The 22570-nt window shown below is 47.5% G+C and overlaps 1 protein-coding gene across 8 annotated transcripts in view; it reads left to right on the top strand.

Moving 5' to 3' along the window:
* The first annotated feature begins 2379 nt into the window (after positions 1-2379).
* TNK2 (tyrosine kinase non receptor 2) overlaps positions 2380-22570 on the top strand; it is a 46272-nt gene continuing 26081 nt past the window's right edge. For 2 of the 8 annotated variants that reach the window (XM_027845159.1, XM_027845165.1), the window contains exons 1-2: positions 16201-16729; positions 20253-20433. In XM_027845159.1, the coding sequence (XP_027700960.1) occupies positions 16658-16729; positions 20253-20433 (253 nt within the window). In that variant the 5' untranslated portion in view covers positions 16201-16657. Of the gene's footprint in view, positions 2401-2936; positions 3469-12325; positions 12413-16199; positions 16730-18992; positions 19146-20252; positions 20434-22570 lie in introns of those variants that run through there. The other 6 variants (XM_027845164.1, XM_027845160.1, XM_027845161.1 and 3 more) reach the window with 6 other exon arrangements.

Below are 22570 nucleotides of genomic sequence, written 5' to 3'. Positions count from 1 at the left end.
TGTTATAGTACTTTGAAACTATTATTTGAATCTAGATATCTTATATTTTAGCTACAGGTAAAGAATTCATTAGTTTATTGAATCAAATGATAAAGCTTTTACTAATTTTTATTCCCTATGTATGAAATGGGGTTTTTCTGCTTCATCTGTCTATAAAGACAAAATATAGATCTCAATTAATGGTTAATGAAATTAGGAGTAGCAATATCATCAATGGCAACATTTTGGAAACTTTGCCCTGACAGACAAGCCTGCCCATCATATTAAATATCATTATTTAATCCACATTAGGGATTGAGATTGGACCTGTGATTTCATCATTATAGAGAACTTGCAGGTGAATAAAGAAAAGTCAACACCTTCTCTGAAACTTACAGTAAAAGAAAGTAGCCTCGGGCACTGAAAGGTTAGGTAACTTGCTCATGGTCACACATATATCTGTGGGATACACGCTAGGGGAAAGACATACTCCAAGTCTTCCTGGCATGGAAGCAGGCTCCCTATTGACAACATCAAGCTTCATCTTGTTAGCTATTATAAATATGAAAATTGTAATAGATTTTTTAAACGCTTAATGTCTGTTGCATTATTTTATTGTATTTTAAAAATATGCTTTGAGTTATTTTAAAATCATAATAAATTCTTAATTTAATTTCAATAAATGTGAGATAATAAAATTATCTGTGTAGATTATTTTACAAAACGTAGGGGGGTAATGGTGACTTTTTTTTGTTTAAAAGGTGGGAATCACTACGTAAAGTTTTGAAATGATTGGATATGATGCTCTCAAAGGCTCCATCCATTTCTAAATCTATGATTATAGTCATTTGCAAAAGGGGTAGACGAGCTCTAAGTATTCTATGATTCTTAGTTCAGGGTTCTTAATCTTAGGTCTCCTGGACTTGGCTGAGGGAAAAATTACATCTTTATTTTCGCTAACCTCTAACTGCATTTTCTTTCATTATGAATTTAAATAAATAAAAAACCCATAAAACAGAAACATTAATTGGAGGAGTCCACAGTCTTCATCAGACTGACAAATGGTTGTTGTGAGGATCAAATGACATAATTGTAAAGCATTTAACATAGTGTGTGGCACATATAAATGGCACACATATATATATAACACAATATATATGTGGCACACAAATATATAACAAATACAAGCACTAGTTAAATGTTGTTATTGTTATTATTATTAAAGGGATCCATAGTATAAAAAAACTTCTTTTTCTTCTCTTTCTCCTCCTCTTCTTCCTCATCACAGAAAAAATGATGACAATTAAAGGGGTCCACGACACAGAAAAGATGGCTATTATTATTATCATCATTATTATTACTACTACTATTACTATTATTATTAAAGGGGTCCATGAGACAGAAAAGGTGGTTATTATTATTACTACTATTACTATTTTTATTAAAAGGGTCCATGGCATGAAAAGATGATGATGATGATGATGATGATGATGATTATCATTAGTACTGCTACTATTTTTTTTTTTTTTTACTTTTTGGTGAGGCAATCGGGGTTAAGTGACTTGACCAGGGCCACACAGCTATGCTACTACTATTCCTATTATTATTAAAGGGGTCCACGGCACAGAAAAAATGGTTATCAGTATTACTACTACTACTACTATTATTGTTGTTAAAGGGGTCCATGGCACAGAAATGGTTATCCTGGACCCCTGCTCTCGTTCAATCCCTTTTGACAGATGAGGAAACTGAGGCCCCGAGATGGGGTATCCAGTGCCCAGCGCGCCCCCGTCACTCCGCTACACGGCCCCACACGCGCCCATCCCCACCCTCGGGCACTACAGCGCATCCCTCCCCCCGGGGTGGCTCGTGCCAGCCCCGCACTCTCTTCCCGGGAAGGAGGCGCACGCACCCCGCCTCTGCGCAGGGGGACTCGCGCCGGCGCCTGGCCCTTTAAGAGCGAGGGCCGTCCAGCCTCGTCCCGGGCACGCACGGGCGCGCACGCGGCAGCTCCCTCCCCCGGCCCCACCTCCTCCCGCCCTGCCCTGGCTAGGCGGTAGCAGCACCTGCGGGGGCAGGCGGGGGCGCGAGCCCCGGGCCGGCGGCGGAGCGCGCGGGGCCAGCGACAGGCGCGCGGGCGCGGTAGGGGGCGGGGGCAGGCTCTGCAGCCCGGGAGGAGGAGAAGGCAGAGGAGGAGGAAGGGGCTCCGCGGGCTGAGCCCGGGAGTGCGGGGCTGCCCCGGCGGGCTGGAGGCCTCCCCAGCATCACCATCAGGAGCAGGGGGACAGCGCGGCCTGAGGAGGGCAGGGCGCCCCGGGCCCCGTGGGGAGGGCTCCCGACCGCGGAGGGGCTGAGCGCGGCGGTGCCAGAGCAGCCGCGGCTCAGCCGGCGCGGGCTGCTCAGCTGGGAGCCACAGCAGAGGTGGGGGCTGAGGCCCAGCGTGCAGGAGCAGGGGGGCGTGAGCCCGGGGGTGCAGGAACAGGGCGGGGTGGGCGCGGGGGTGCAGGAGCAGGGAGTGCGCGGCGGCCGCAGGCCGAGCGCGAGGGGCAGCGCTGGCTCTGCGGACGCCCCCCGGGGGTGCACGAGCCTGCCGCTTTGGGGCCGCTCCGGCAGCTGGCCGGCGGTACAGGAGGTGGGCTTGGGTCCTAGGAAGCAGCATCAGGAGAAGGGGGGAGGAAGCCCCGCAGTCCAGGAGCGCGGGGAGGCCAGAGCCGGGGTGCAGGAGCGGGGCGAAGGAGCAGGTCTGCAGAGACAGCTGGTGGAGCAGGAGGTAGGGGGCAGCTCTAGCGAGCAGGGAGAGTGGTTTAGGGGGAGCCCCGAGGAGCCAGCGGGTTGGTTTGAGGGGAGCTCCAGGGAGCAGGGGGTGCTGCTGGGGAGGAGCTCAGGCAAACAGGCAGGGCAGTTTGGGGGGAGGCCAGCTGAGCGGTTTAGAGGGGGCTCGGGCAAACACAGAAGGGAGGAAGTGACCCAGCATATCTGGAGAGGGTTAGAACTGCTTGGGGGAGCCCGACTGGTAGGACCCGGGGGACCTGAAGGAGAAGGTCGGTTCGGGGTGCAAGAGGCAAATTGGAGGCCGGGGGTGCAGGAGGGAGAGGTGAGATACTCCATCCAGGAAACTTATTTCGAGAGGAAGGGGCACAGGGAGGGACAGGGCCTTCCTCAGGGCGCAGAGGCCACTCCGGAGGGGCATAGGATAAGGAGGCGAAGGAGGAGAAGGAGGTGGTGAGCCAACTTTCTGGGGAGAGGTGTGTGTGTGACGGGGCCTGCCTGCTGGGGACCATAGAATGTAGCGGAGGAGGGTGGGAAGCAGAAGCGCGTATGAGTCAGGGAGAGTTTCGGCATTGGAGTCCAGAAGCAGAGCGTATCCTGTTTGACCCTCTTCTCTCACCACTTTTTGGGGAACCTGGAAGCTAGTGTGATTTGGGGACATTCTTCCCCACACCCCTCTCTCCCCACATCCTTCAGGGGCAAGGCGACAGAAGGCTGCAGGTAGGGGCATTACCTACATTTCACTTCTAAGTTGACACCTGGGTCCCTTTGTTGGTGGGGTTCTTAGAGCCAGTGGGAAGAAGCCTGTGGTCATATAAGGTCAAGGATCTCAACTCTGACCCTGATATGTTTTTTTATTTGGTTTCTCTCTTTATCTTCCACTACTGGTTAAGATTGGGGGGTGAAAGATACTCAGTAATTGCCTGATGAATCTTGGACCATTTGCACAACGCATATGGGGAAGGCCAATGTAAGTAGGCCATGTGTATAATCCACAAAGTCAAGAGATGGTCACACAGCCCTCTGTTCTGTATGTTTCATAGGAATGCATTTCACTTTGTCTCGGATTGGGCAAAAGGACCAGAGAGTGCTAACCTTCTTCCCCCTTCTCACTTCCCCTTCAAGGGGTCTTATGGAGGATATTCTCTTTTATGTGAGAGTGGTGATAAGTATCAGTTTGTAAGCAGTCCTCTTTGGAGCTAGTTGCTAGAGCATATTCAAAGTAATGGGACTTAAGGCCAAGCCAGTATGGGTTGAAAGAACTTCAATAATAATAATAATAACTCACATTTCTATAGTGCTTTAAAGTTTGCAGAGGAGATTCTTGCCCTTCCTATGGTAGGGAGAAGTAGGTTTGGACAAGCAAGCACCTGGTATCTTCAGGACTCTGTGAGGTAATGCTTAACTGAACACCTCATTCAGGGAGAGGAAAAGAGCAGTTAAGTCCAAATGTGATTTGCTCAGAAAGCAGAAAACTTAGCCTGTAACTTTGCCATGTGGGCCAGAGGTATGAATGTAGCACCTGCCCTCTACTACCCACCCCCCTATGACAGGAACCTCATTATTATTGGCCCGTGGGGAAAAGGATGAGAAGTAGGTGGAAGGGTGGTGGGTATAGAGGGTGAGAATCTTCCTTGGGTCTAGGTGAGACTGCAGATGAGGCCCACGGTCACAAGAGTTGAATAGCTCACATTTCTCTTGTTTTTTAAGGTTAACAAAACATTCTACTCAACAGTCCTTCGAAGGAGTTGTGGTTAATGCAAGTGTTGTTATCCCATACTTGGAACACAGGAAGCATTTAACCAATGCTTATTAATTGATTATCCTAGTATAAAATAAATTAGTGTAAACAAAGCTACATTTGAGGAAACTGAGACATGTAAATCACATGAATTTCCTGGAAGGGTTGTATAGCTAAAAAATATGATAATTGGGAATTTGAATTCAGGTCTTACACTTTCCAAGACCCGGGTGGATCCTTTATTTCTTCTCTGTGGTTGCCGGGATCCCTAACCTCTGCCCTCAGGGGAGTCCTAGCTAGAGGCTAAATTTTCACCAGGATGAGCTGTGGGTATGGAGCCAGTATCAAGACTAGTTCCCTGTCAACGTGTGAGGCTTGTGCCACTTCAGCTTTTATCTGTCTTTGGCTCTGTTCCACCTTGGGGAGGAGGCAGCCAGACAAAAACTCTGGCATTCGGGGTGTCTCCTTTGCAGCCACACCCAGAGCTTAGAGATGATCTCTAGCCTCCAAAGATGTTTTGTGGTAGGGAAGAGGGGCTTGGGAGTCTTAGATTTTTGAGTTCTGTTGCCTCTATCTGACTGGTGGCCAGGCTGTGCCTTAGTTTCCTCCCACGGTGCCAGGGTTATGATGCAGCAAATCTTTTTCTTAGCTGACCATGGAACAGCCATGGAAGGAAGGTCAGAAGCATTAGAGTTCTTGCTTTCCAGCTTCCTTGGTTGGGGGATAGAGTCTCTATTTCTTCCTAGTTATCGACAGGACACATTATGGTCCTTTCTTCTTATCTTTTCAGTCGTGGGGAAAATCTGTTATGACTGTGTTGGGACCCCTTTGCTACCATAGTATAAATGAAGCTACAAGCCAATGATGGGACATCCCCTTTGGGACTTGATCCCCAGAGGGAGGGGAATGGGCTGCCCGAAGGAGCTCCTCCCCATTTCTTCCCCCGTAGGGCTGAGGGGCAGCCTCCTTAGCAGGCAGCTGTGCCTGAGCCGGTTAGCCTGCTCCAAACCCAAACCCAAACCCGTCTGTCTGCTTCCCATCCCACGCCTGCCAGGCCACTATTGGAGAACCGTAATTCTACAGTGATGACGTGCCACCCCCTTAGAACCCACACCCCAGAAACCTGGCTCCAGTGAGTGACCCCGTGTGGCTCCTGTGTCCTCCGTGTTGACCGTGGGTGATACTTGTGGCCGTGGGGGTGGGGACTACTGAGGAAGGGAGGTTTGGATGGTAAAGTAGTAGCTTTCTTGTTGGCTCTGAGTGCAGTCCCTGGTTACTAAACACAGCTCTCTCTGAATCTGCCCCCTGCCATCCTGTGTGTGCTGTAAGAATGAGTGTAATGTATGGGAAAGGAAAACAAAACAAAACAAAAATAGCTTTGGAGTTGGAATCAAGACCTGAGTTCAAACCTCCAGTCTGTTAAATTCAGTTTCTGTTTTCCCATCTATCAAACTGAAGAGTTGGAGTAGGAAAAAGAAACATCACTCTCACTCTGTTTGTCTGTCTGTCTTTCTCTGTCTGTCTCTGTCTCTCTGTGTTTGGTTTGTCCCCTTCCTCCTCCCCAACAAGTTGCTGGACTGGACAGGCCTCATAGCAGAGGGTGATGGAAGAAGGAAGGAAGGAGTCAGCCACAAGTGTGGGGTTTGGAGCTTAGAACTCTTGAAGGGGCAGACCCAATACTCTAAGTGGGAGTGTGTAGGCTGGGATTTTAAATGCCATCTTAGGGAGGTCAGTCAACGAGCATTAATGAAGCATTTACTTTGTGCAAGTCATTGTGCTCAATGCTGGGGATGTAAAGAATGGGGTGGGGGGAAGCCTGGCCCTTAAGAAATTCATGTTCTGATAGGGGAATATAACTGTGCATACAAGGTATAGGCAGTATAAATGGAAGGTGGGCACTGCAGATGGAAAGGGGCTTGGGGAGAGAACTTGGAAAGCCCCGAAGAGGATGGAATTTGAGTTGAGTCCTGAAGAAAGCTGAGGGAGAGAAGGCATTCCAGGCATGGGGTGACAGGAGTTTCCTATGGAGAATAGAAAGGCCATTGTAATGTGTAGAAAGACTTGGAAGGAGTAAGGCTGTGAAGGCCTTTAAATGATGATCAGATTATAATAATAGGTAATAACTATCTTTTATATAGTACTTTAGAGTTTGCTTCACATTATTATCTTGTTTAATCCTCCTGGTGAGGTGGGTACTACTAGTATCCCCATTGTGCAGAAGAGGAAACTGAGGCTGAGGGAGGTTATTTAAATTCAGGTCAGGGATCTGGATATGACCTTTATGGGCTACAGTCTAGTCTTCCTTATTCTCCACCCTCTCCATTATTCCCAATTTCCTGTTATTAGTTGTGGTCCCTTAATCTGCCTACCACTGGGGAGAAAGAGGGAGTAACTGCATGGGTGAGGTGTATGTTAAAGCTACTTAGTATTCTCTTCCTTCTTGGGATGTTAGTTTTTGGTGATGGGTATATGTTAGAGGTGACTAAATTTAAAAATGACAACAACAAAAAACATTTAGCCATCTAAGATAGAACCTCCTACATTTCATTTCTATCAACATATTTTTAAACTGCATTTATGTTCTATGGAGTGCTGCATTTATTCTTTTTAAAAAATTAGTATTTTATTTTTCCCCAATTACATGTAAAAACGATTTCCAACATTCGTTTTTAAAATTGAGTCCCAAATTCTCTCCCTCCCTCCTCACTCCCTCATTGAGAAGGAAAGCAATTTGACATAGGTAATATTTATGTAGTCATGCAGCATTTATTTTTAAGCTGGATATCAGTTACTTTTTAAATCAAAAGAGACCAGAAAAGGAACTCTGGAATAATATTTTTAATAATAATAACTAATCCTAGTTAGTGCACAGTTATGTTATGTTTAAGGTTTATAAAGTACTTTCTTCTCCAAAGCCTTTGAAGTAGGTTGTACAATGCAAATATTGCTATCCATTTACTGAGGGGAAAACTGAGGCTCAGAGGACTTGCCCAGGGTTTCACAGCTAATAAGTTACAGAACTGGTATTTAAACCTAGTTTTAGATTTTCTAAATCCAAGACCAGGTTACTTTTGGCAGCTAGGTGGTGCAGTGGATAGAGTACTGGACCCATGGTCAGGAGGACTTGAGTTCACATTCGACCACAGCTACTTATTCATTGTGAGTACCTGGGTATCTCAATTAAACTTCTGCCTCAGTTTCCTCAACTGTAAAAAATGGGGATAATATTAGCACTTACTTCCCAGGGGTATTGTGAGGAATCAAATGAGATACATTTAGCTGTGTGATCCTGGGCAAGTCACTCAACCTCTGTCTGCCTCAGTTTCCTCAACAATAAAATGGAGATAACAGCATCTGCCTCACAGGGTTGTGAGAATCAAATGAGGTAATATTAGTAAAGCACTATGCAAATCTTAAACCACTATTTAATGCTAGCTGTTAACTATTATGTGGAGGGCTGAAGAGGGTAGTTGGGCATAATGGAAAGAATCTTGAGTTAGGTATCAAAAGACTGGACTGCCCTCAGGTGCTTTTTCTGAGGAAGAGGTCAAAGCTTGCTCTCCTTTCTTCCACAGACTGGGGTGATAGATGACATCCTTCCCTCCCCCTGCCCTCCCAAAACCCTAAGCCTAAGTAATATATAAACTCCTCAGCCAGGCCTTTAACACATGGGAATTATCTACATTTCCATAATTATTTTATCCCACTCCTTGACACATTCTATGTTCCCACCAAACTGGGCTCCTCTGTGTTCTCTGCACTCCGATAAGCCCCTGTCACCCATGCCTGGAATTTTCTCCCACCTTATGTCTGCCTCTTAGAATCCTTCAAGGCTTAGCTCAGGTGACACCTTTTGAGCATGGAGGACCACCTCCTCCCCTGATCCACCAGCCCCGGGGATGTCTTCCCTGTCTGGGACCCGGGCAGCACCATACTGAGTGTACCTAGCCCCTGGGAACCTATCTGAGAGAGGAATAGTGGGTCTGGAGGGAGAGGTCTGGACCTTAGAGAAGGAGACCGTATCTCTGCTAGATTCTTACATTTATAACCCCTCCCCAGCTCCTCCTCCTTGACGATCCCTCTCTTCCCCCACTCCACTCTGAGGACTCTGGCCTCAACAATGGGCCTCTTGAGCCCAGACCTCTGGCTGGGCATAGAAAAGAGTGAATATGGGCAGGGGCTGATTAGAGCTAATCTCTGCCCTTCCCTCTGCCTAGTTTTAGAAAAGGCAGGAAGTAGGGTTTTTTTCAAATCCAACAGTTCCCCTTTAATCCTAATAAATTTTAACTTGAAGATTTATGCCTGTGAGTGGCCTATTAAATATTTGTATGGGCTATGTTCATAGCCCCTACTGAGCCTCAGTTTGCTCCATGAGAAATATGGGCAGTTGCAGAGTGTCGGGGCTCTTTTTGTTGTTTAGTTGTGTCCGACTCTTCATGTCCCCATTTGGGGTTTTCTTGGCAGAGATACTGGAGTGGCTTGCCATTTCTTTCTCCTCATTTTACAGATGAGAAAACTGAGGCAAACAGGGTGAAGTTACTTGCCCAGGGTCACCTAGCTAGTGAGTGTCTAAGGCTGGATTTGAAATCAGGGAGAGGAGTCTTCCTGTTTCCAAGCCCAGTGCTCAAGCCACCATTCTATCCACCTGGCTGTCTGAGGGCTCTAGTATTCTTATGAATTGTCTCTCCTGCTTGCCACCCACCCTTGACTTTCTGATGGAAGGCAAGAAGGTCTTCATTCTGAAGTCCTCAATAGACCTTGTCAGCGTGGTTGTGGGACTTATAAGATTATATATTTAGAGCTGGATGGGACATAAAAGTTCATTTAATCCAACTCTCTCATTTTACTGCTGAAGAAATTAAGGCCTAGAGAGGGTAAGTGACTTTTCCAAGGTCACCTAGAGAGTGACAGGCAGAATTTAAATTCAGATCCTCTGACCCCAAATACAGACTCTTAATCTGCCGTTCTACCAAGCTGGATCTTTAATAGTTTTTAAGTGGGCAGAGGGGCTCCTTCCAGAATTTTTTCTTTTTAGGGCATTGAGAAATACCCCTCCCCCCAAACATTAATAATGTGAACACTGTCTACAAGGTTATCAGAGACATATAGCTATAGGGTGTAGGTGAAACAGTTTCAAATATCTTGTATGTGTAGGTGGGAATTGTGAATTCTGTTGGGGTATTTTGTCTCCTAGGTGAGAGCTCCTTCTTGTCCTCACCTCTAATCCTTAGTCCAGGGGTGAGGAACCTGCAGTCTCAAGCCCACCTGTGGCCCTTTAAATCCTCTATTCGCCCTTCGACTGATTCTAAACAAAGAGTCACACGTGAGGACCTAGAGGGCCACATGTGGCTTTGAGGCTGCAGGTTCTCCACCCCTGCCTTAGTCCCTTTGGAGAGTATAGCTCCTGCCTAGAGGGTCCTGATAAAGTGTGTTGGGGAGCCCCTCACTCTGACTCAACCCCTGCCACAGCATTCTGGCCCTTCCCCAGTATGAGCCGAGTTGGGCAAATCTGTGCCCCTTCCAGACCATCCCTTCATGAGGTCCTTTATCCATTTACCAACTTCCCTATCTCAGTGGGGTTTGGTGGCCTCAGGTGGTATCAAGTCAGGGATGGTGGCAAGCAGGCAAAGAAGCTCCCTTGGAGCTTTCTCCCTTCCTGTAACTACGGAGGAGGCTGAGAGAGAGACAGAGAGAGAGCATTTGAGATTGGGCTTCAATTAAATTGATGCTGAAGCCATAAGAGATTTGTAATAGCCAGGGAGCTGTTATTAGGCTTGGAGTAGGAATAGCAAGGATTGCATTGACATTCCCAAAGGGCATCATCATCCCTCCTATCTCCTTGTCCCATGAAGACTCTGGCTTTTCTGGATTAAAACAAAGAAGGGTTTGGGGGAGGGGATCCCTAAGGCCTACTGGATTTGGTTCTGCTTAATCACTGTTTGCAACTAGAACAGTAAAAAGATGCCAACTGCTCTCAGTGTGAAGGTAAATCTTCCCTCTCTCCTGCAATTTCTTACTTGTTCTTGTAATGAAGGCTTGTTAGAAGGGTATAGGACTACTGAATTCATAGACCTCCTGGGCCTCTAGAGCTGGAAGGGGTCTTAAAGCTTATCTGGTCCAATCCCTTCCTTTTACAAATGAAGAAATTGAGGCTCAGAAGGGTGGGGCTAGTTTTGTGCCTTGTCACACCACTAGCAAGTAATGGCAGGAAATTTGGGCTCGAATTTCCTGATTTGAAGGTCTGTTCTCCCCACAGCATGTTACCTCTGCTGTTTGACTGTCTACCACTTCCTTCTTATTTTTCACCTACCTGTATTGCAGAAAAGAGTATAGACTGTACAGACCAGGATTCTGTAATATGTTGTTATCTTGGTTCCGTGTCAAGCTTAAACTGGTCCTCAAAGCACCAGGAGGATGTGATAGGGAAGTTGTGAGTTCTCTCGCTGCCCTGGGGTTTATCATAGAAGGGGCCGAAGGTTTATATTTGTCTGTTTGTCTGTGTGTCTCTGTATGTTTTTCCAAATCTCCCACCCCCAACTATTCAGCATATTGCCTATCCCCACCCCCAGATCTCTGTCATTTGGGTTGTAATGTCAGTGTTTGGGGTTCTTTTGGAGAAGAGTGAGGAAGTTCCTGCTAGGTACTTGAAGTGTAGAGGAATCAGAATCAGAGGGGCTTGGGAATCCAGAAGCAGATGTCCAGCACCTGCCCACTTACTGCCCTGAAACACAGGGTGGGGGGAGTGCCAGGGATGGTGTGGATTTTGGTAACAACGTTGTGAAGAAGGAGGGAAGGCTCTCCTAATGTTAGTTCTTAACAGGGGATCTGTTCCAGACTTGGGAACATGTTGTTACTCTTCAAGGCCCAGTGGTGAGGAGGTAAAAATTAGGCTGCTTTGTAGGTTGGCGTATATTCCCTAAATTATGGTAGGTTGTTTTGAAAAATCCTCCTGTCCGGAAATTACATAGCTGGTCTGCTCCTCTGTGTGGATTTGTCACTTTAGTGCTGCTTTGGGGACCTGTGGGGGTGGGGAGGTGGGCAGAGATCCCAGGCACAAGTCCCTCCCTTTCTAGGGGGTGTGGAGCAAGAAGAGGACTAGGTGTGGAAGGGGAGGGGGGAGCTGTTCTCACTTCTTGCCAAAGATCATTTGGATACTGGAGACATCCTGCCGGAGGGAGGTGGGGAAGAAGGAGCTTGGGTCATTTGAATGACACTTGGTTACAGTCACTCCTTTCCATCAACCAGAGGAGGAAGGAGATAGGTCTGATTTCCTTAGACAAAGTAAAAATCCCTAGTAAAGGGTCCTTGAAACGATTTCTTCATAAGCTATCTTAGCTGTGGTGTAAAAGAGGAGCAAAGATGCAAAACTTCAGCCTGAAAGTCAGGCATGGGGCCTGGGAGTAGTGGGCACCCGTGGGGCATAGATCATCTCCCTCCATCCATTTGGCCTAGGATTCCATGTTGGGGAAGGCAAGGAAGGAGAAGAGATTGTTACTGAGCCTCGGAGTCTCCCTTCCTCCTCCCTTTCCCAGTTTGACCATTCCCTAACAAGGCCCTCTGAGGTTTTCCCAGGGACAAGTATAGGATTGAAACTTCCTTTGGGCAGTAGGCATGGAGGGCGGCAGGAGCTGGCTGCCAGAGTAAACCAGGGCATATCTCCTTTGTGTTAATCCAGGACTGCCTGAGATGTCCCCATCACAGCCCCAAATACCTGGTGAGGAGTCAGTGGATGCTTCAGATGCCAGGGGAATGAGAGGGTGTGTGTGTAGTGGTGGTGGTTAGGGGCCCTGGGGGATGAAAAAAGAGGAGGAGTCTCTGGAAGAGGACTTCTTTAATCCAGCAGTAGCCCTGGGGTTGACGGGAGGAGAGCAGCAACTTCTCGGGGAGCAGATTGGAGCCATGCCAGGCAGAGGTGAGCCTTAGGTAGGTAGGACAGGGGCAGGGCCTATCCTATGGATTCTCTCCCCTTTCACTTCCCCTCCCCCCTTCTCCCTTTTCTCCTTCTTCTTTCCCTCCTTCTCCCTCTCTCTCCCACCTCCCATCTCTTTCACACACCCCCACCACCCACTGGAGTTGTGAGCATTTATTTCACAGGGTCTGTGCCTTGGGAATTATATCACTAACCTCTGTCGTATCCTTTGTTCTTAACCTGCTTCAAGGAGGCCGGGACAGTGGGTTCCCTGGTAGGAAGGTGAAGCATTTGGTATCGGGAGCTTGGTAAGGGGAGGAAGTTGTAAGAGAAATGAGCATGGGGAGCTGGGCAGCAGCTTGAGGGCAGAGGGTGAGGGCCTTGCTTCTCTGCTCGGGTGAGCAATGGCTGTTTCTAAGAAGAATCTTCCAGGGCCCTGAATTTGGGTACCTCCCCTCCTTGAGAGTAAAAAGTCTCGTGAATAAGATAAGCCGAGGTATTCTGAACTAAATTTTAATAGGGGGTGGCAGGAGAAGGTTGACCAGAGTGTTAGCCACTCTCTGCTGTGTCAAGTGCGTCTTAGGGAGAAGAGGTGACCCGGGTAGATTCTGGGACTTTACCCTTAAGGGGAGGAGAGATAGAAGTGGAGAATTTCTTCATACCAAATGGTAGCTGGTATCCCCAAGTCCAAACCGAGCCCTCTTCGTTAGGGGGCCTTTAACGCCTGAGGTTTTGGTGAGGTCTGTGGTCCCTCCAGACTGGGGCTTCTTTGTGAAGCTGGGGCAAAGGGGCTGTGATTGGGGGCGACCCCATCCTAGTGGCTAGAGATGAGATCTCCCAAGGGCAAGAATTCTTTACCTAGGATCCTTGGACAGATTTGAGGGGGTCTGTGGCCTTGGATAGAAAAAAAATTGCATCATTATTTTTGCTAACCATTATTTTCCTTTGTTAAAGGTGTTTTGTTTTATACATTTAAAAACATTATTCTAAGAAGGATCCATAGGTTTCTCCTAACTGCCAAAAGAGTCTGTTACATGCAAAAAGGCTAAGGAACCTGTGTCCTAGAGGGTCATTCCCCCCCCTCGGGGTCTTTCCCCCCCTCAGGTCTCTGTGCCTTTCTGCTCTTCCTAAGCTGAGAGCTGTGGGGGAGGGCCCATTGGTCTGGATGGGAGCATGAGCATTAGCATTGCCGAGGCTATGTCGCCAGCAGCGGAATGGAAGCTGGGAACGAGGTTAGGGGGAGGGGACAGACAGGACAGTGAGGAAGCAAACCCAGCCTCCCCAGGTGGGCTGGTCAGCAGACAGCAGCCCCACTAGCTGCCTGGAGTGCCTTCTTCCCAGATGGGTGGTGGGATTTGGGGCCTAAAGGTGAGAAGGGGAAAGAGATAACGGAGGGAGAGAGAATGGCAGCCTTTACCATCCCCTCACGGATGAGGCCCTGAGAGCCCTTGACTGTTCTCATTGAGATCATGGAATAATCTGGGAGATTGCTGTTGGGGAGGAAAGCAGTGGGGCCAGGGTCCTGCCTGCAGGGGAGTGTTGATCGGTGAAGATGCTGCTGGCAGAATGGGTTGGGTAAAGAGGGGAGGATTGAGGACTGCCCAGGCCAATGGGCTTTGGCTGTCTTCCTGGTCCCATTTGCCTGTTCCTTGGACTCACGATCAGAAGCTTGCACCCTTCCTGACATTTGGGCATCACTGTTTTTTTTTTTTAATTTATCATTGCTTAGCAAATATTGAGGAGTATGGAGAGATAAACCTTGGGGGTGGAGGAGGGGAGGGGATGAGATAAATGTGCAGAATTAAGCAGGTGTGCCCTTTCCCTTTCCCCTTCTTCCTCCCCCTCATCCCCACCTTTCCTATGGGGTATGTGGGCAGGTAAGGGCAGTACGTCTGTGCCCCTCAGAAGTGAGAGAGCAGTGCTTTCTTGGTCATGGTAGGGCAGTCCTGAGGCTTTCAAATGGGGAAAGAGATGAGGGAGGTTGTATGGGGGAGGAGAGCTAGGTCTACCCACACCATGCCTGTTTCCTCACCTTCGTGAGTCACCTGTAGGGATAGTTGGCTTTATCACATTACAGCCTTCCGTAGCAGAACCGTGGAGACAGGATGGGGACAGAGGTTCTGCATAGGTCCATCTGGAAGGACATTTCTCCCCTCTGTCCTGAATAGATGACTGAGGTTTAACTAAAAGGCAGTTGAAGCTGATTTTCAATGTCCCTTCTCCCCTTGGAGAATGCTGGGTTGGTGTTTTCTCCTAGAGCCTGCAGGGGGCAGCGGCCACCTGGAGAAAGTAGATGGAACTCAGAGCTTATAAGGAAAATGGAGGCAGGGTTTTCAGTGGAATTCTAGGCACTCTCTGTAGACCCCAGTTTAGGATTTATAGCCCCAGGAATACCTTAGAGAAGGGTAGCAGGAGGTAGCAGTGAACTATACCCCAGGTGACTTCTACCTCCTCTAGCTGTTGGGAAGCAAAGTTGGCGTCTGCTTTTGACCTAGCCTTAACCCTTTCTTGGCCAGCCTGCCCATCTAGCACTGACCTAGAAATCTCTCGGGTTGGGTACAAACTGGGTAGCTTTTGGGGACCATATTGGAAGTTAGCAACCCTATTTCTGGAGGAGGGATCAAGCATGACTCTTTCTCTTCATTCCTCCCATCCTTCACCCCCGCCAATGCCTGACCCAGAATAAATTTGTACTTTGAGGGTTAGATTGGAACTGGAAGAAGCCTTGAAAAGGTGAGCAGTGGGGAACTTTCTTAGGATGGATGGGATGGTGGAGCTGAGGGAGAGAGCCACAGAGGACTGTTATCCACCCCTTTGAGGGACACAGAGGAGAAATCCCAGAAAGAGAGAATCTAAGGATTCAGACTCCCCAAACCCTTCCCTCCCAGCCTCTGGGGTGCCCAGCCTTCCCCAACCAGCTGGTGTCCCTTACAGCTGTTAGCCAGCTGGGCTGGGACAAGGGACTTGTGTATTTCATTCAAGAGGGGCTCGCTGGGTCTGACTGAGAGGGAGTGGGAAAGTGGAGGGTTGTTGGAGAATTCTTCCTGCAGCTGTCAGGTGTGTCTAGAGGGAGTTGAGTTGGGGGTGGGAGCATCTCTCAGTCCCTTCTCTGAGCTGGGGTGGGAGGAAGGCAGGCAGAGAGGATTGACAAGGTGACCAGAAGCCTGGAGGTGTTTGTATCATGATACTGTAGAGGTGGGGGGTGACAAGTGACCAGACAGGGTATGTGTGGTAAGGGGAAGAGGATGTTTGTAGAACTTGTACTGGCTGGTTTGGTGGGGGAGTCTGGGTGTTGTGAGCTGAAGACAGGGTTTCCCTCTTGAGGAGGGGAAGGAGAAGTCCCCTTGTTCCCCCACCCCCACCTCATCTCTTGACTGGGCCGTCCCAGCTCTGCCTCCTGGCTGGCTGCCAACTCCCTATTTCCGTCGGGCACCAGGGCAACAGGGACACATGGGGTCTGAGCCAGGAGCCACACAACTAAGCTTGGGGGCAAAGGAGACAGAAGAAGGGTCTCTGAGGAGCCTGCCTTGAGGGAAGGGGTGTTACCTGAACCTCGGAGCCTGGGAAAGGGGCTATGGAATTCTCTGCCTCAGGGCCAGTCACCCATGGGACTGAAAGATTCAGTTCCTTTGGGGCCTGACACTACCCTTCCCCCCCCTTGTCCCCACCCTCATCAAAGGGGCTGTCTGGAAGAGTGGGGGCTGGGATGGGAGGCAGGAGACAGGGGGCCTTGTGTACAGTGAGGGGGGGGGGCTATGGGTGACTGGGAGGTCCAGAGGAAGCACACACTCTCCTCCCCCACTCCCACCCTCATTCCCACCGACCTCTTGGCTACGGTTCAGAGAGGTCTTTTCTCAGCCAATGCCGGAGCTCCTCAGTCTGGGAGGGGAGCTACGGAGGAGTGAGGGCTGGAGCTGTGACCACTGAGCTGGGCAGTGGGAGAGACAGAGACCCAGAGACAGCCTGAGAAGGACAGCCAGCTGAGCAGCCCGCTTCCCCAGACAGCTCTGAAAGAGTCCTGAAGCAGGAACAGGGAAGGAGAGCAGCGCACCCACCTCCTCTGAAGTAGTTTTTGGAGAGTGGGCATGTTGGGAGCTTTTGAAGGAGAACCCCCAGTTGCTTTGTCTTTGGTGGAGCTTGGGAGCCTGGAGGCTCCCACATCTTGCAACTCTCATCAACTCGGGGTCCTGGAGTCCCATTGACCTCCTCACAAGGACTTGGTTTTTTGAGGGTTGAAGGGGTTAGGGCCAGCCTCAGAGATGCTTCGCCGGTTCCCTGGTCTGGAGTTTTCCTTCCCTTTCCTGACTCGGCTTCGACTGCGTCTTTACACAGTGAGTAGGGGGACAGCAGAGAAGGTGGGAGTATACTCCCCAACAGTATCTAGCCCTTGGGTGGTGGACAAGAAGAAAGAAGGACTTGGGAATTCTGGGTTCTAGTGTCAATTTTGTGTGGGAATGAGGACTGTGATCTGAGGGGCTTCTTGCTCCCAACCCCCTTTTCTCCTAACCTGTCCACCCAGTACTGGTTTTCCTCAGTGGTCGTCGGGAGTTGGGGTGGGAGGGTGTTATTAGAAAGAGGTCGGGGTGTGTGTGTATATGTATGTGTGTATACATTACATATTTACATATATACTTATATACATACACACAGACTTATATACATATACACATACACACATACATTATATATACACACATATTACACATTATACATACATATACACACACATCATATATTACATATACATGTACACATAAACGCATACATTATATAGGTATATATGTGTGTATACATACACACACACACACACACATATATATATATACACACACATATACACACATATATAAATATGTTTTGCATGAGGATGTGTACCCATAGATGTGACTTCTGAGATCTCATGAAAGTGCTAGCTTTCAGGGAGTGGGGTTGGTCTCTTTCCTCAACAGACCTTTTTTTGTCCAAAAATTCTCTTCTCTTTCTTCTCGACCTGCCTGCACAAATTCCTTCACTGGGGTTGAAAAGTCATTCTGGGCTGGCTTGTGCAGCTTTCCTAGCTTCATCAGAGGGAGCTTCCTTTAAGACTTAATACGAGGACTTTTCTACAAGGACTTTTCCAGGTTCCTCCCACTGCTGGTGCTTCTCTAAGATCACCTTCTGTCTGTTGTTCCGTCATTCAGTTGTGTCCGACTCTTCATGACCCCATGTGGAGTCTTGTTGGCAAAGATTTTGGAGTGGCTTTGCCATTTCCTTCTCCAGTGGATTAAGGCAGGTGGAGATTAAGTGACTTGCCCAGGGTCACACAGCTAGTGAGTGTGAGGCTGAATTTGAACTCAGGTCTGACTCCAGCCTCAGCGCTCTATCCACTGAGCCACCTAGGTGCCTTCATCTTCTGTCTACTCTGTATCATCTTAAAAATACACAGTTGTTTGCATGTTGTATTCCCTATTAGAATGTGAGCTGTCAGAGGACAGGGTTGGTGTTTTTTGTTTTTTGTTTTTTTTCCCTTCTTTTGTATTATCAGAGCTTAGTATGGTGTCTTTCACATAGTAATTGATTAATTACTGCTTGTTGATTGACTGATTGAAAGCAGTATCTCCTTTGGCCTCTGACCAAGGCTTTGTGGCCTTTCTCAGCAGCTGCTGTCTTCCTTGCTTCTTGCCTCCATCCCCAAAGAGAGCTGCATTGTCCGGGACTGTGGGAACAGGGAGGTGGCAGGCCTGGGAAGGCTTTGCTGTTCCAGCTGGGACAGAGCAGGGGTGCTGTGTTTATTAGCAGCTGGGAACATGGCAAACCTAGAGGTTGGACCAGGGCAGTCCAGATATTCCTAAGAGCTTTGCTGTGAGAAACAGACAGTGATGATGGGAACATTGGCTATCCTGGAATCAAAGAATTTCAGAGCTGAGAGTTTAGGGATTGCCAAGTCAGTGCCCTGATTTGAGAGGAGAAAACTGTGGGTTAAACTTAGAAATGAAGTGGTTCTTCTCAAATATTTTATTGGTGTCATTTGTTCTTTTATATCAACCATTTCCCAATATAGTGACCTCCCCCCTCCCTGGAACAAAGAAAAACAATTCAGCAAAGCCAGCTGATAATGTTTGTAACATTCCACCCCACTAGCACCTCCTCCATTTACTACAAGAAGTATGTTTTATCTCTTCTCTAGATCCAAGGTGGGCTATGGCAATGAATCTGAATTCAGCTGTCTTTTAGTGGTTTTCTTCTTAGTATTGTATAATTAGTTTAATATGGCTTAGCATTTAATTTATATTAATATAAAATGTAATTTAATTTATATGATAATTCAGTATAATTCAGTAATATACATAACATAATTTACATATATTTTTCATAATTTAATAGTCTTTTGTATAATTATTTTAGTATTATCTCTTATCTCTGTTGTCTTTGCTTTGGATAAGGTCATACAGATCTTTCCATGGGTCTAAGAGTTCCATGTGTTCTTTGCTTATAATCCAATAATTTTCCATTTTATTCATGTATCATAGTTCAGCTGTTTCTCAGTCATGAATATCTGATTTGTTTCCAGGTTTTGTTTTGTTTTGGTATCACAAAAAGGAGTGCTGTGAAGATTTGGGCATCTATGGGACCTTTCTGTCTTTTGATCTCCATGTCCAGTAGTGAGATGGCTGGATCAAGAGTATAAAAATTTTAAAGTGACTTTCCCATCAAAAGTGCATATCTAATTAGTGGCACAACTGATATCAGAACCCAAGCCTCCTTGCTGTTAGTCCAAGGCTCTTTATTATATCATTTTGGGAACATTTGAAACTAGGGAGGGAGGGAACAGTGTTGGTGGGAAGGCTAAGAACTCTGGGGGTCCAGGGCTGGTGGACATGTGTTCATTCATAGGACCACAAAAGTAATATGTTTCACATCTATAAAATGAATCTAAATTATAACCTGGACGTAATTGTCCAGTGAGCTGATGCATGCAAAGTGCTTTGTAAACCTTTAAGTGTTATATTATTGCCAACCAGCCACTACTTGACCGAGTGGTCCAGTATTTTATCAGAGGCTCCTTACTGACGTCACTGACTGGTTTTTACCTTGGTAGCCCCAGTCATGCACAGGTGATACTCTTATAGGTGACTGGTACTAGAGGATCAGGCCCCCCTCTTTGTGGATACATTGGCCTTAGGCATTGACTTGGCTTCCCCAACCTTTATTCTCACAATCTTCCATCTGGTGTGAGAAACGTCATTCTCGGGCTCGGGTGGGAAAGAGACTTAGGGGAGTACAGCTGGTATGTAGCAGAGAGCTAACTCTCCTCCTACTGAAAACCAGAGATATGTTGCATTTCTTCTGTGGGAAGCTGGGAAGATACTCTGAATAATCAGGAACTAGGAAGGAAGTCAGTCACCTCTCCAGCTCCCACAGACCTGGCTTGGGTCTTCCTAGGTTCTCTGCAGGAAGGATGATGCTTGAGGAGTTTGGAGAGGTGGCAGTTGATGAAAGACAAAATTTGTAGTGAGATGGTTAGTTAGGGAGTTAGCCCTCTTAGGGCACTGGGACTGGGGACTAGTGAGTCAGGGTTTCTTAGCTTATCTTGGGGGGACCTAGGAAGAAAGGTGAAGTCACTTCTTTAGCAGGAAAGAGAATAGGCCCCTTGTTTGTAGGCTCTCTGGAAAGCTGTTGTGTTTGGGGGCAGGGAGGTGAGGGGTGACATGTAGCCCTAGGGCTTCCAACATGTAGACCTGGCTTTGCCCCTTTGCTGCCCATGTGGTGTTGCCAGGTCATTGAGGAGCCAGAGTGAGCAGGGTGGGGAGAGAATTCTTCCCATTCCTCTTCTTGAGTCTTCCTTGGTCCTGATCTGGATCTCCTTCCTTGCAGAGACTGGAGGGAAGCAGCATGCAGGCAGAGGAGGGTACTGGCTGGTTGCTTGAGCTATTGGCCGAGGTGCAGTTACAGCAGTACTTCCTTCGTCTCCGAGATGACCTCAACGTCACCCGCCTGTCCCACTTTGAGTATGTCAAGAATGAGGACCTGGAGAAGATTGGCATGGGCCGACCTGGTACGTAGGGACACTGCTTTTTGTTCTTGACCTTGCCCTATTTTCCATTCTCTGGTCACATTCCTCACCTGCCTTTTGACTTCCTTTACCCTCAAGACTGGCCATTTTCCAGCCTGGTTCCCCTCTATTTGCTGTTGGGGGCAGGCAAGAGATCAGAGGAAAACTGGGAATTCTGTCAGTACCACCCTGGAGAGTCTAGGTTTTGGGGAAGGCTTAATTAATCAAGCAATTAAGCACTTATTAAGCAACCTTCTACATGCCAGGTGCTGTGTTAGGCGCTGAGTACACAGAGAAGACAAAAGTGAAAGTGCCTGCCTTCAGAGGGCTTACATTCTAACAAGGGATTGGAATGCCCCTTTCCTAATTTAGCATTGTCACCACCCTGGTACAGGCCCTTATCCCCTCACACCTGGAATATTGCAGTAGCCTTCTGGTGGTTCTCCATGCCTCAAGTCTCTCTACTTTCTTCAGCCATAATATTAATATTTCAAAGACTCAGGCATACCCTGTCCCCAAATCCCCGATTCAGTAAACTCTAATGGCTCCCTCTTACCTCAGAGATCAAATATAAAGTCTTCTGTTTGGCTTTTAAAGCCCTTCATAACCTGGCCCCTTCCTACCTTTCCAGTCTTTTCAGACTTTATTCCCTACCATGTACCGTGATCCAGTGACATTGGCCTCTTTGCCGTTTCTTGCACAGGGACTCCATCCCCTGACTCCAGGCATTTCCACTGGCTTTTCCCTATGTATGGAATGCTTTCCCACCTATCTCCACCTCCTGGGCTTCCCTGGTTTCCTTCAAGCCCCAGCTAAAATTCCACCTTGTACAGGAATCCTTTCTCCATCTCTATAAAAATGCACTCTGTTGATTATTGCCAGCTTTGTGTATATCTTGTTTGTCCGTAGTTGTTTGCATGGTGTGTCTACCATTAGATAGTGAGCCCCTTGAGACTGTTTTTTGCCTCTTTTTGTATCTCTGGTGCTTACTTAGCCCAGTGCCTGGCTCATAACAGGCACTTAATAAATGCTTATTGATTTGGCTAGGGGAGACAGTCTATTGACTTGGAATGAAGTCCTTATAGATAAAAGAATCACAAAATTGGAAGAGTTTTTAGAGGTCATGATGAGCAATCCGTACTTATGCAAGTATATGACTGAGTGTAACTGATTTCTACTAGCCTTGGGTTAATAGGATATCTCATAGAAGATAGCTGGAGTCAGATCCATCTGGTAGTTCTGGCTGCAGGAGCAATCTCATGGTCACCCAAGAGATGAGGAAGTTTTTGTGCTTAAATCATGTCCCATCAAGGGATCATGCCCTTCTTAAGTCTGCCTTTCTTAAGGAAAGGAACCCATTCTCTCCCAAGGAAGCACGTTCTCTTCTGGGTCAGCTTGCGTTGTTGGGATGTTTCATGTTGAAGTGTGCTGCTCTGCAACTCCCCACCCCCATCCCCTTGTCTTAGCTCAGTCATCTTGGGTCAGATTGCCTCTTTTTGTATCCCTAGTGCTTAGCACTGCGCCGGACACATTGTCTAGTCGTTTTCAGTCACGTCGGACTTGGCAAAGATAATAGAGTAGTTTCCTTCTCCAGCTCATTTTACAGATGAGGAAACTGAGGTAGAGTTAAATGACTTGCCCAGGATCACACTGCTAGTAAGTGTCTGAGGCCAGATTTGAACTCAGGAAGATGAATTTTCCTGACTCTAGGCTGTCCACTTTTCCACCCAGTAGGTACTTAATACATGTTAATTGAATTGAATTGAATCAAAGAGACTATTTCATGTGAGAACCTTCCAGAGTTATTGCACCAAGCTTGGTCATCCCTTTACATGTAGTATGTACCTGGTTGGTGTTTGTTGATTTTTTTGGTTGGTTTGTGGTGAATGTGCTTGCTTTATAAAGCTAAAAACTCTATATCACACACATATGTGTTGTCAAGGATGGGGTGGTCATGCCAGTTAAACTATGTGGTTTGTGTTTGCTTTAAACCTTCCTTAAGATTCATTAGCCTGTTTCACACTTTGCCTTTATTAAGTGTGATATAATCGTACCTTTCTTTGATTCAAGCTCTTGAAAGGCTTCAGGGTCGTGTGTGTGTGTGTGTGTGTGTGTGTGTGTGTGTGTGTGTGTGTGTGTG

This window comes from Vombatus ursinus, unplaced genomic scaffold, assembly GCF_900497805.2.
Source record: "Vombatus ursinus unplaced genomic scaffold, bare-nosed wombat genome assembly UNPS02014959.1, whole genome shotgun sequence".
Classification (NCBI taxonomy): domain Eukaryota; kingdom Metazoa; phylum Chordata; class Mammalia; order Diprotodontia; family Vombatidae; genus Vombatus; species Vombatus ursinus.
Note: the sequence above shows the minus strand (reverse complement) of the source record. Positions and strands in the feature narration are given on the sequence as shown.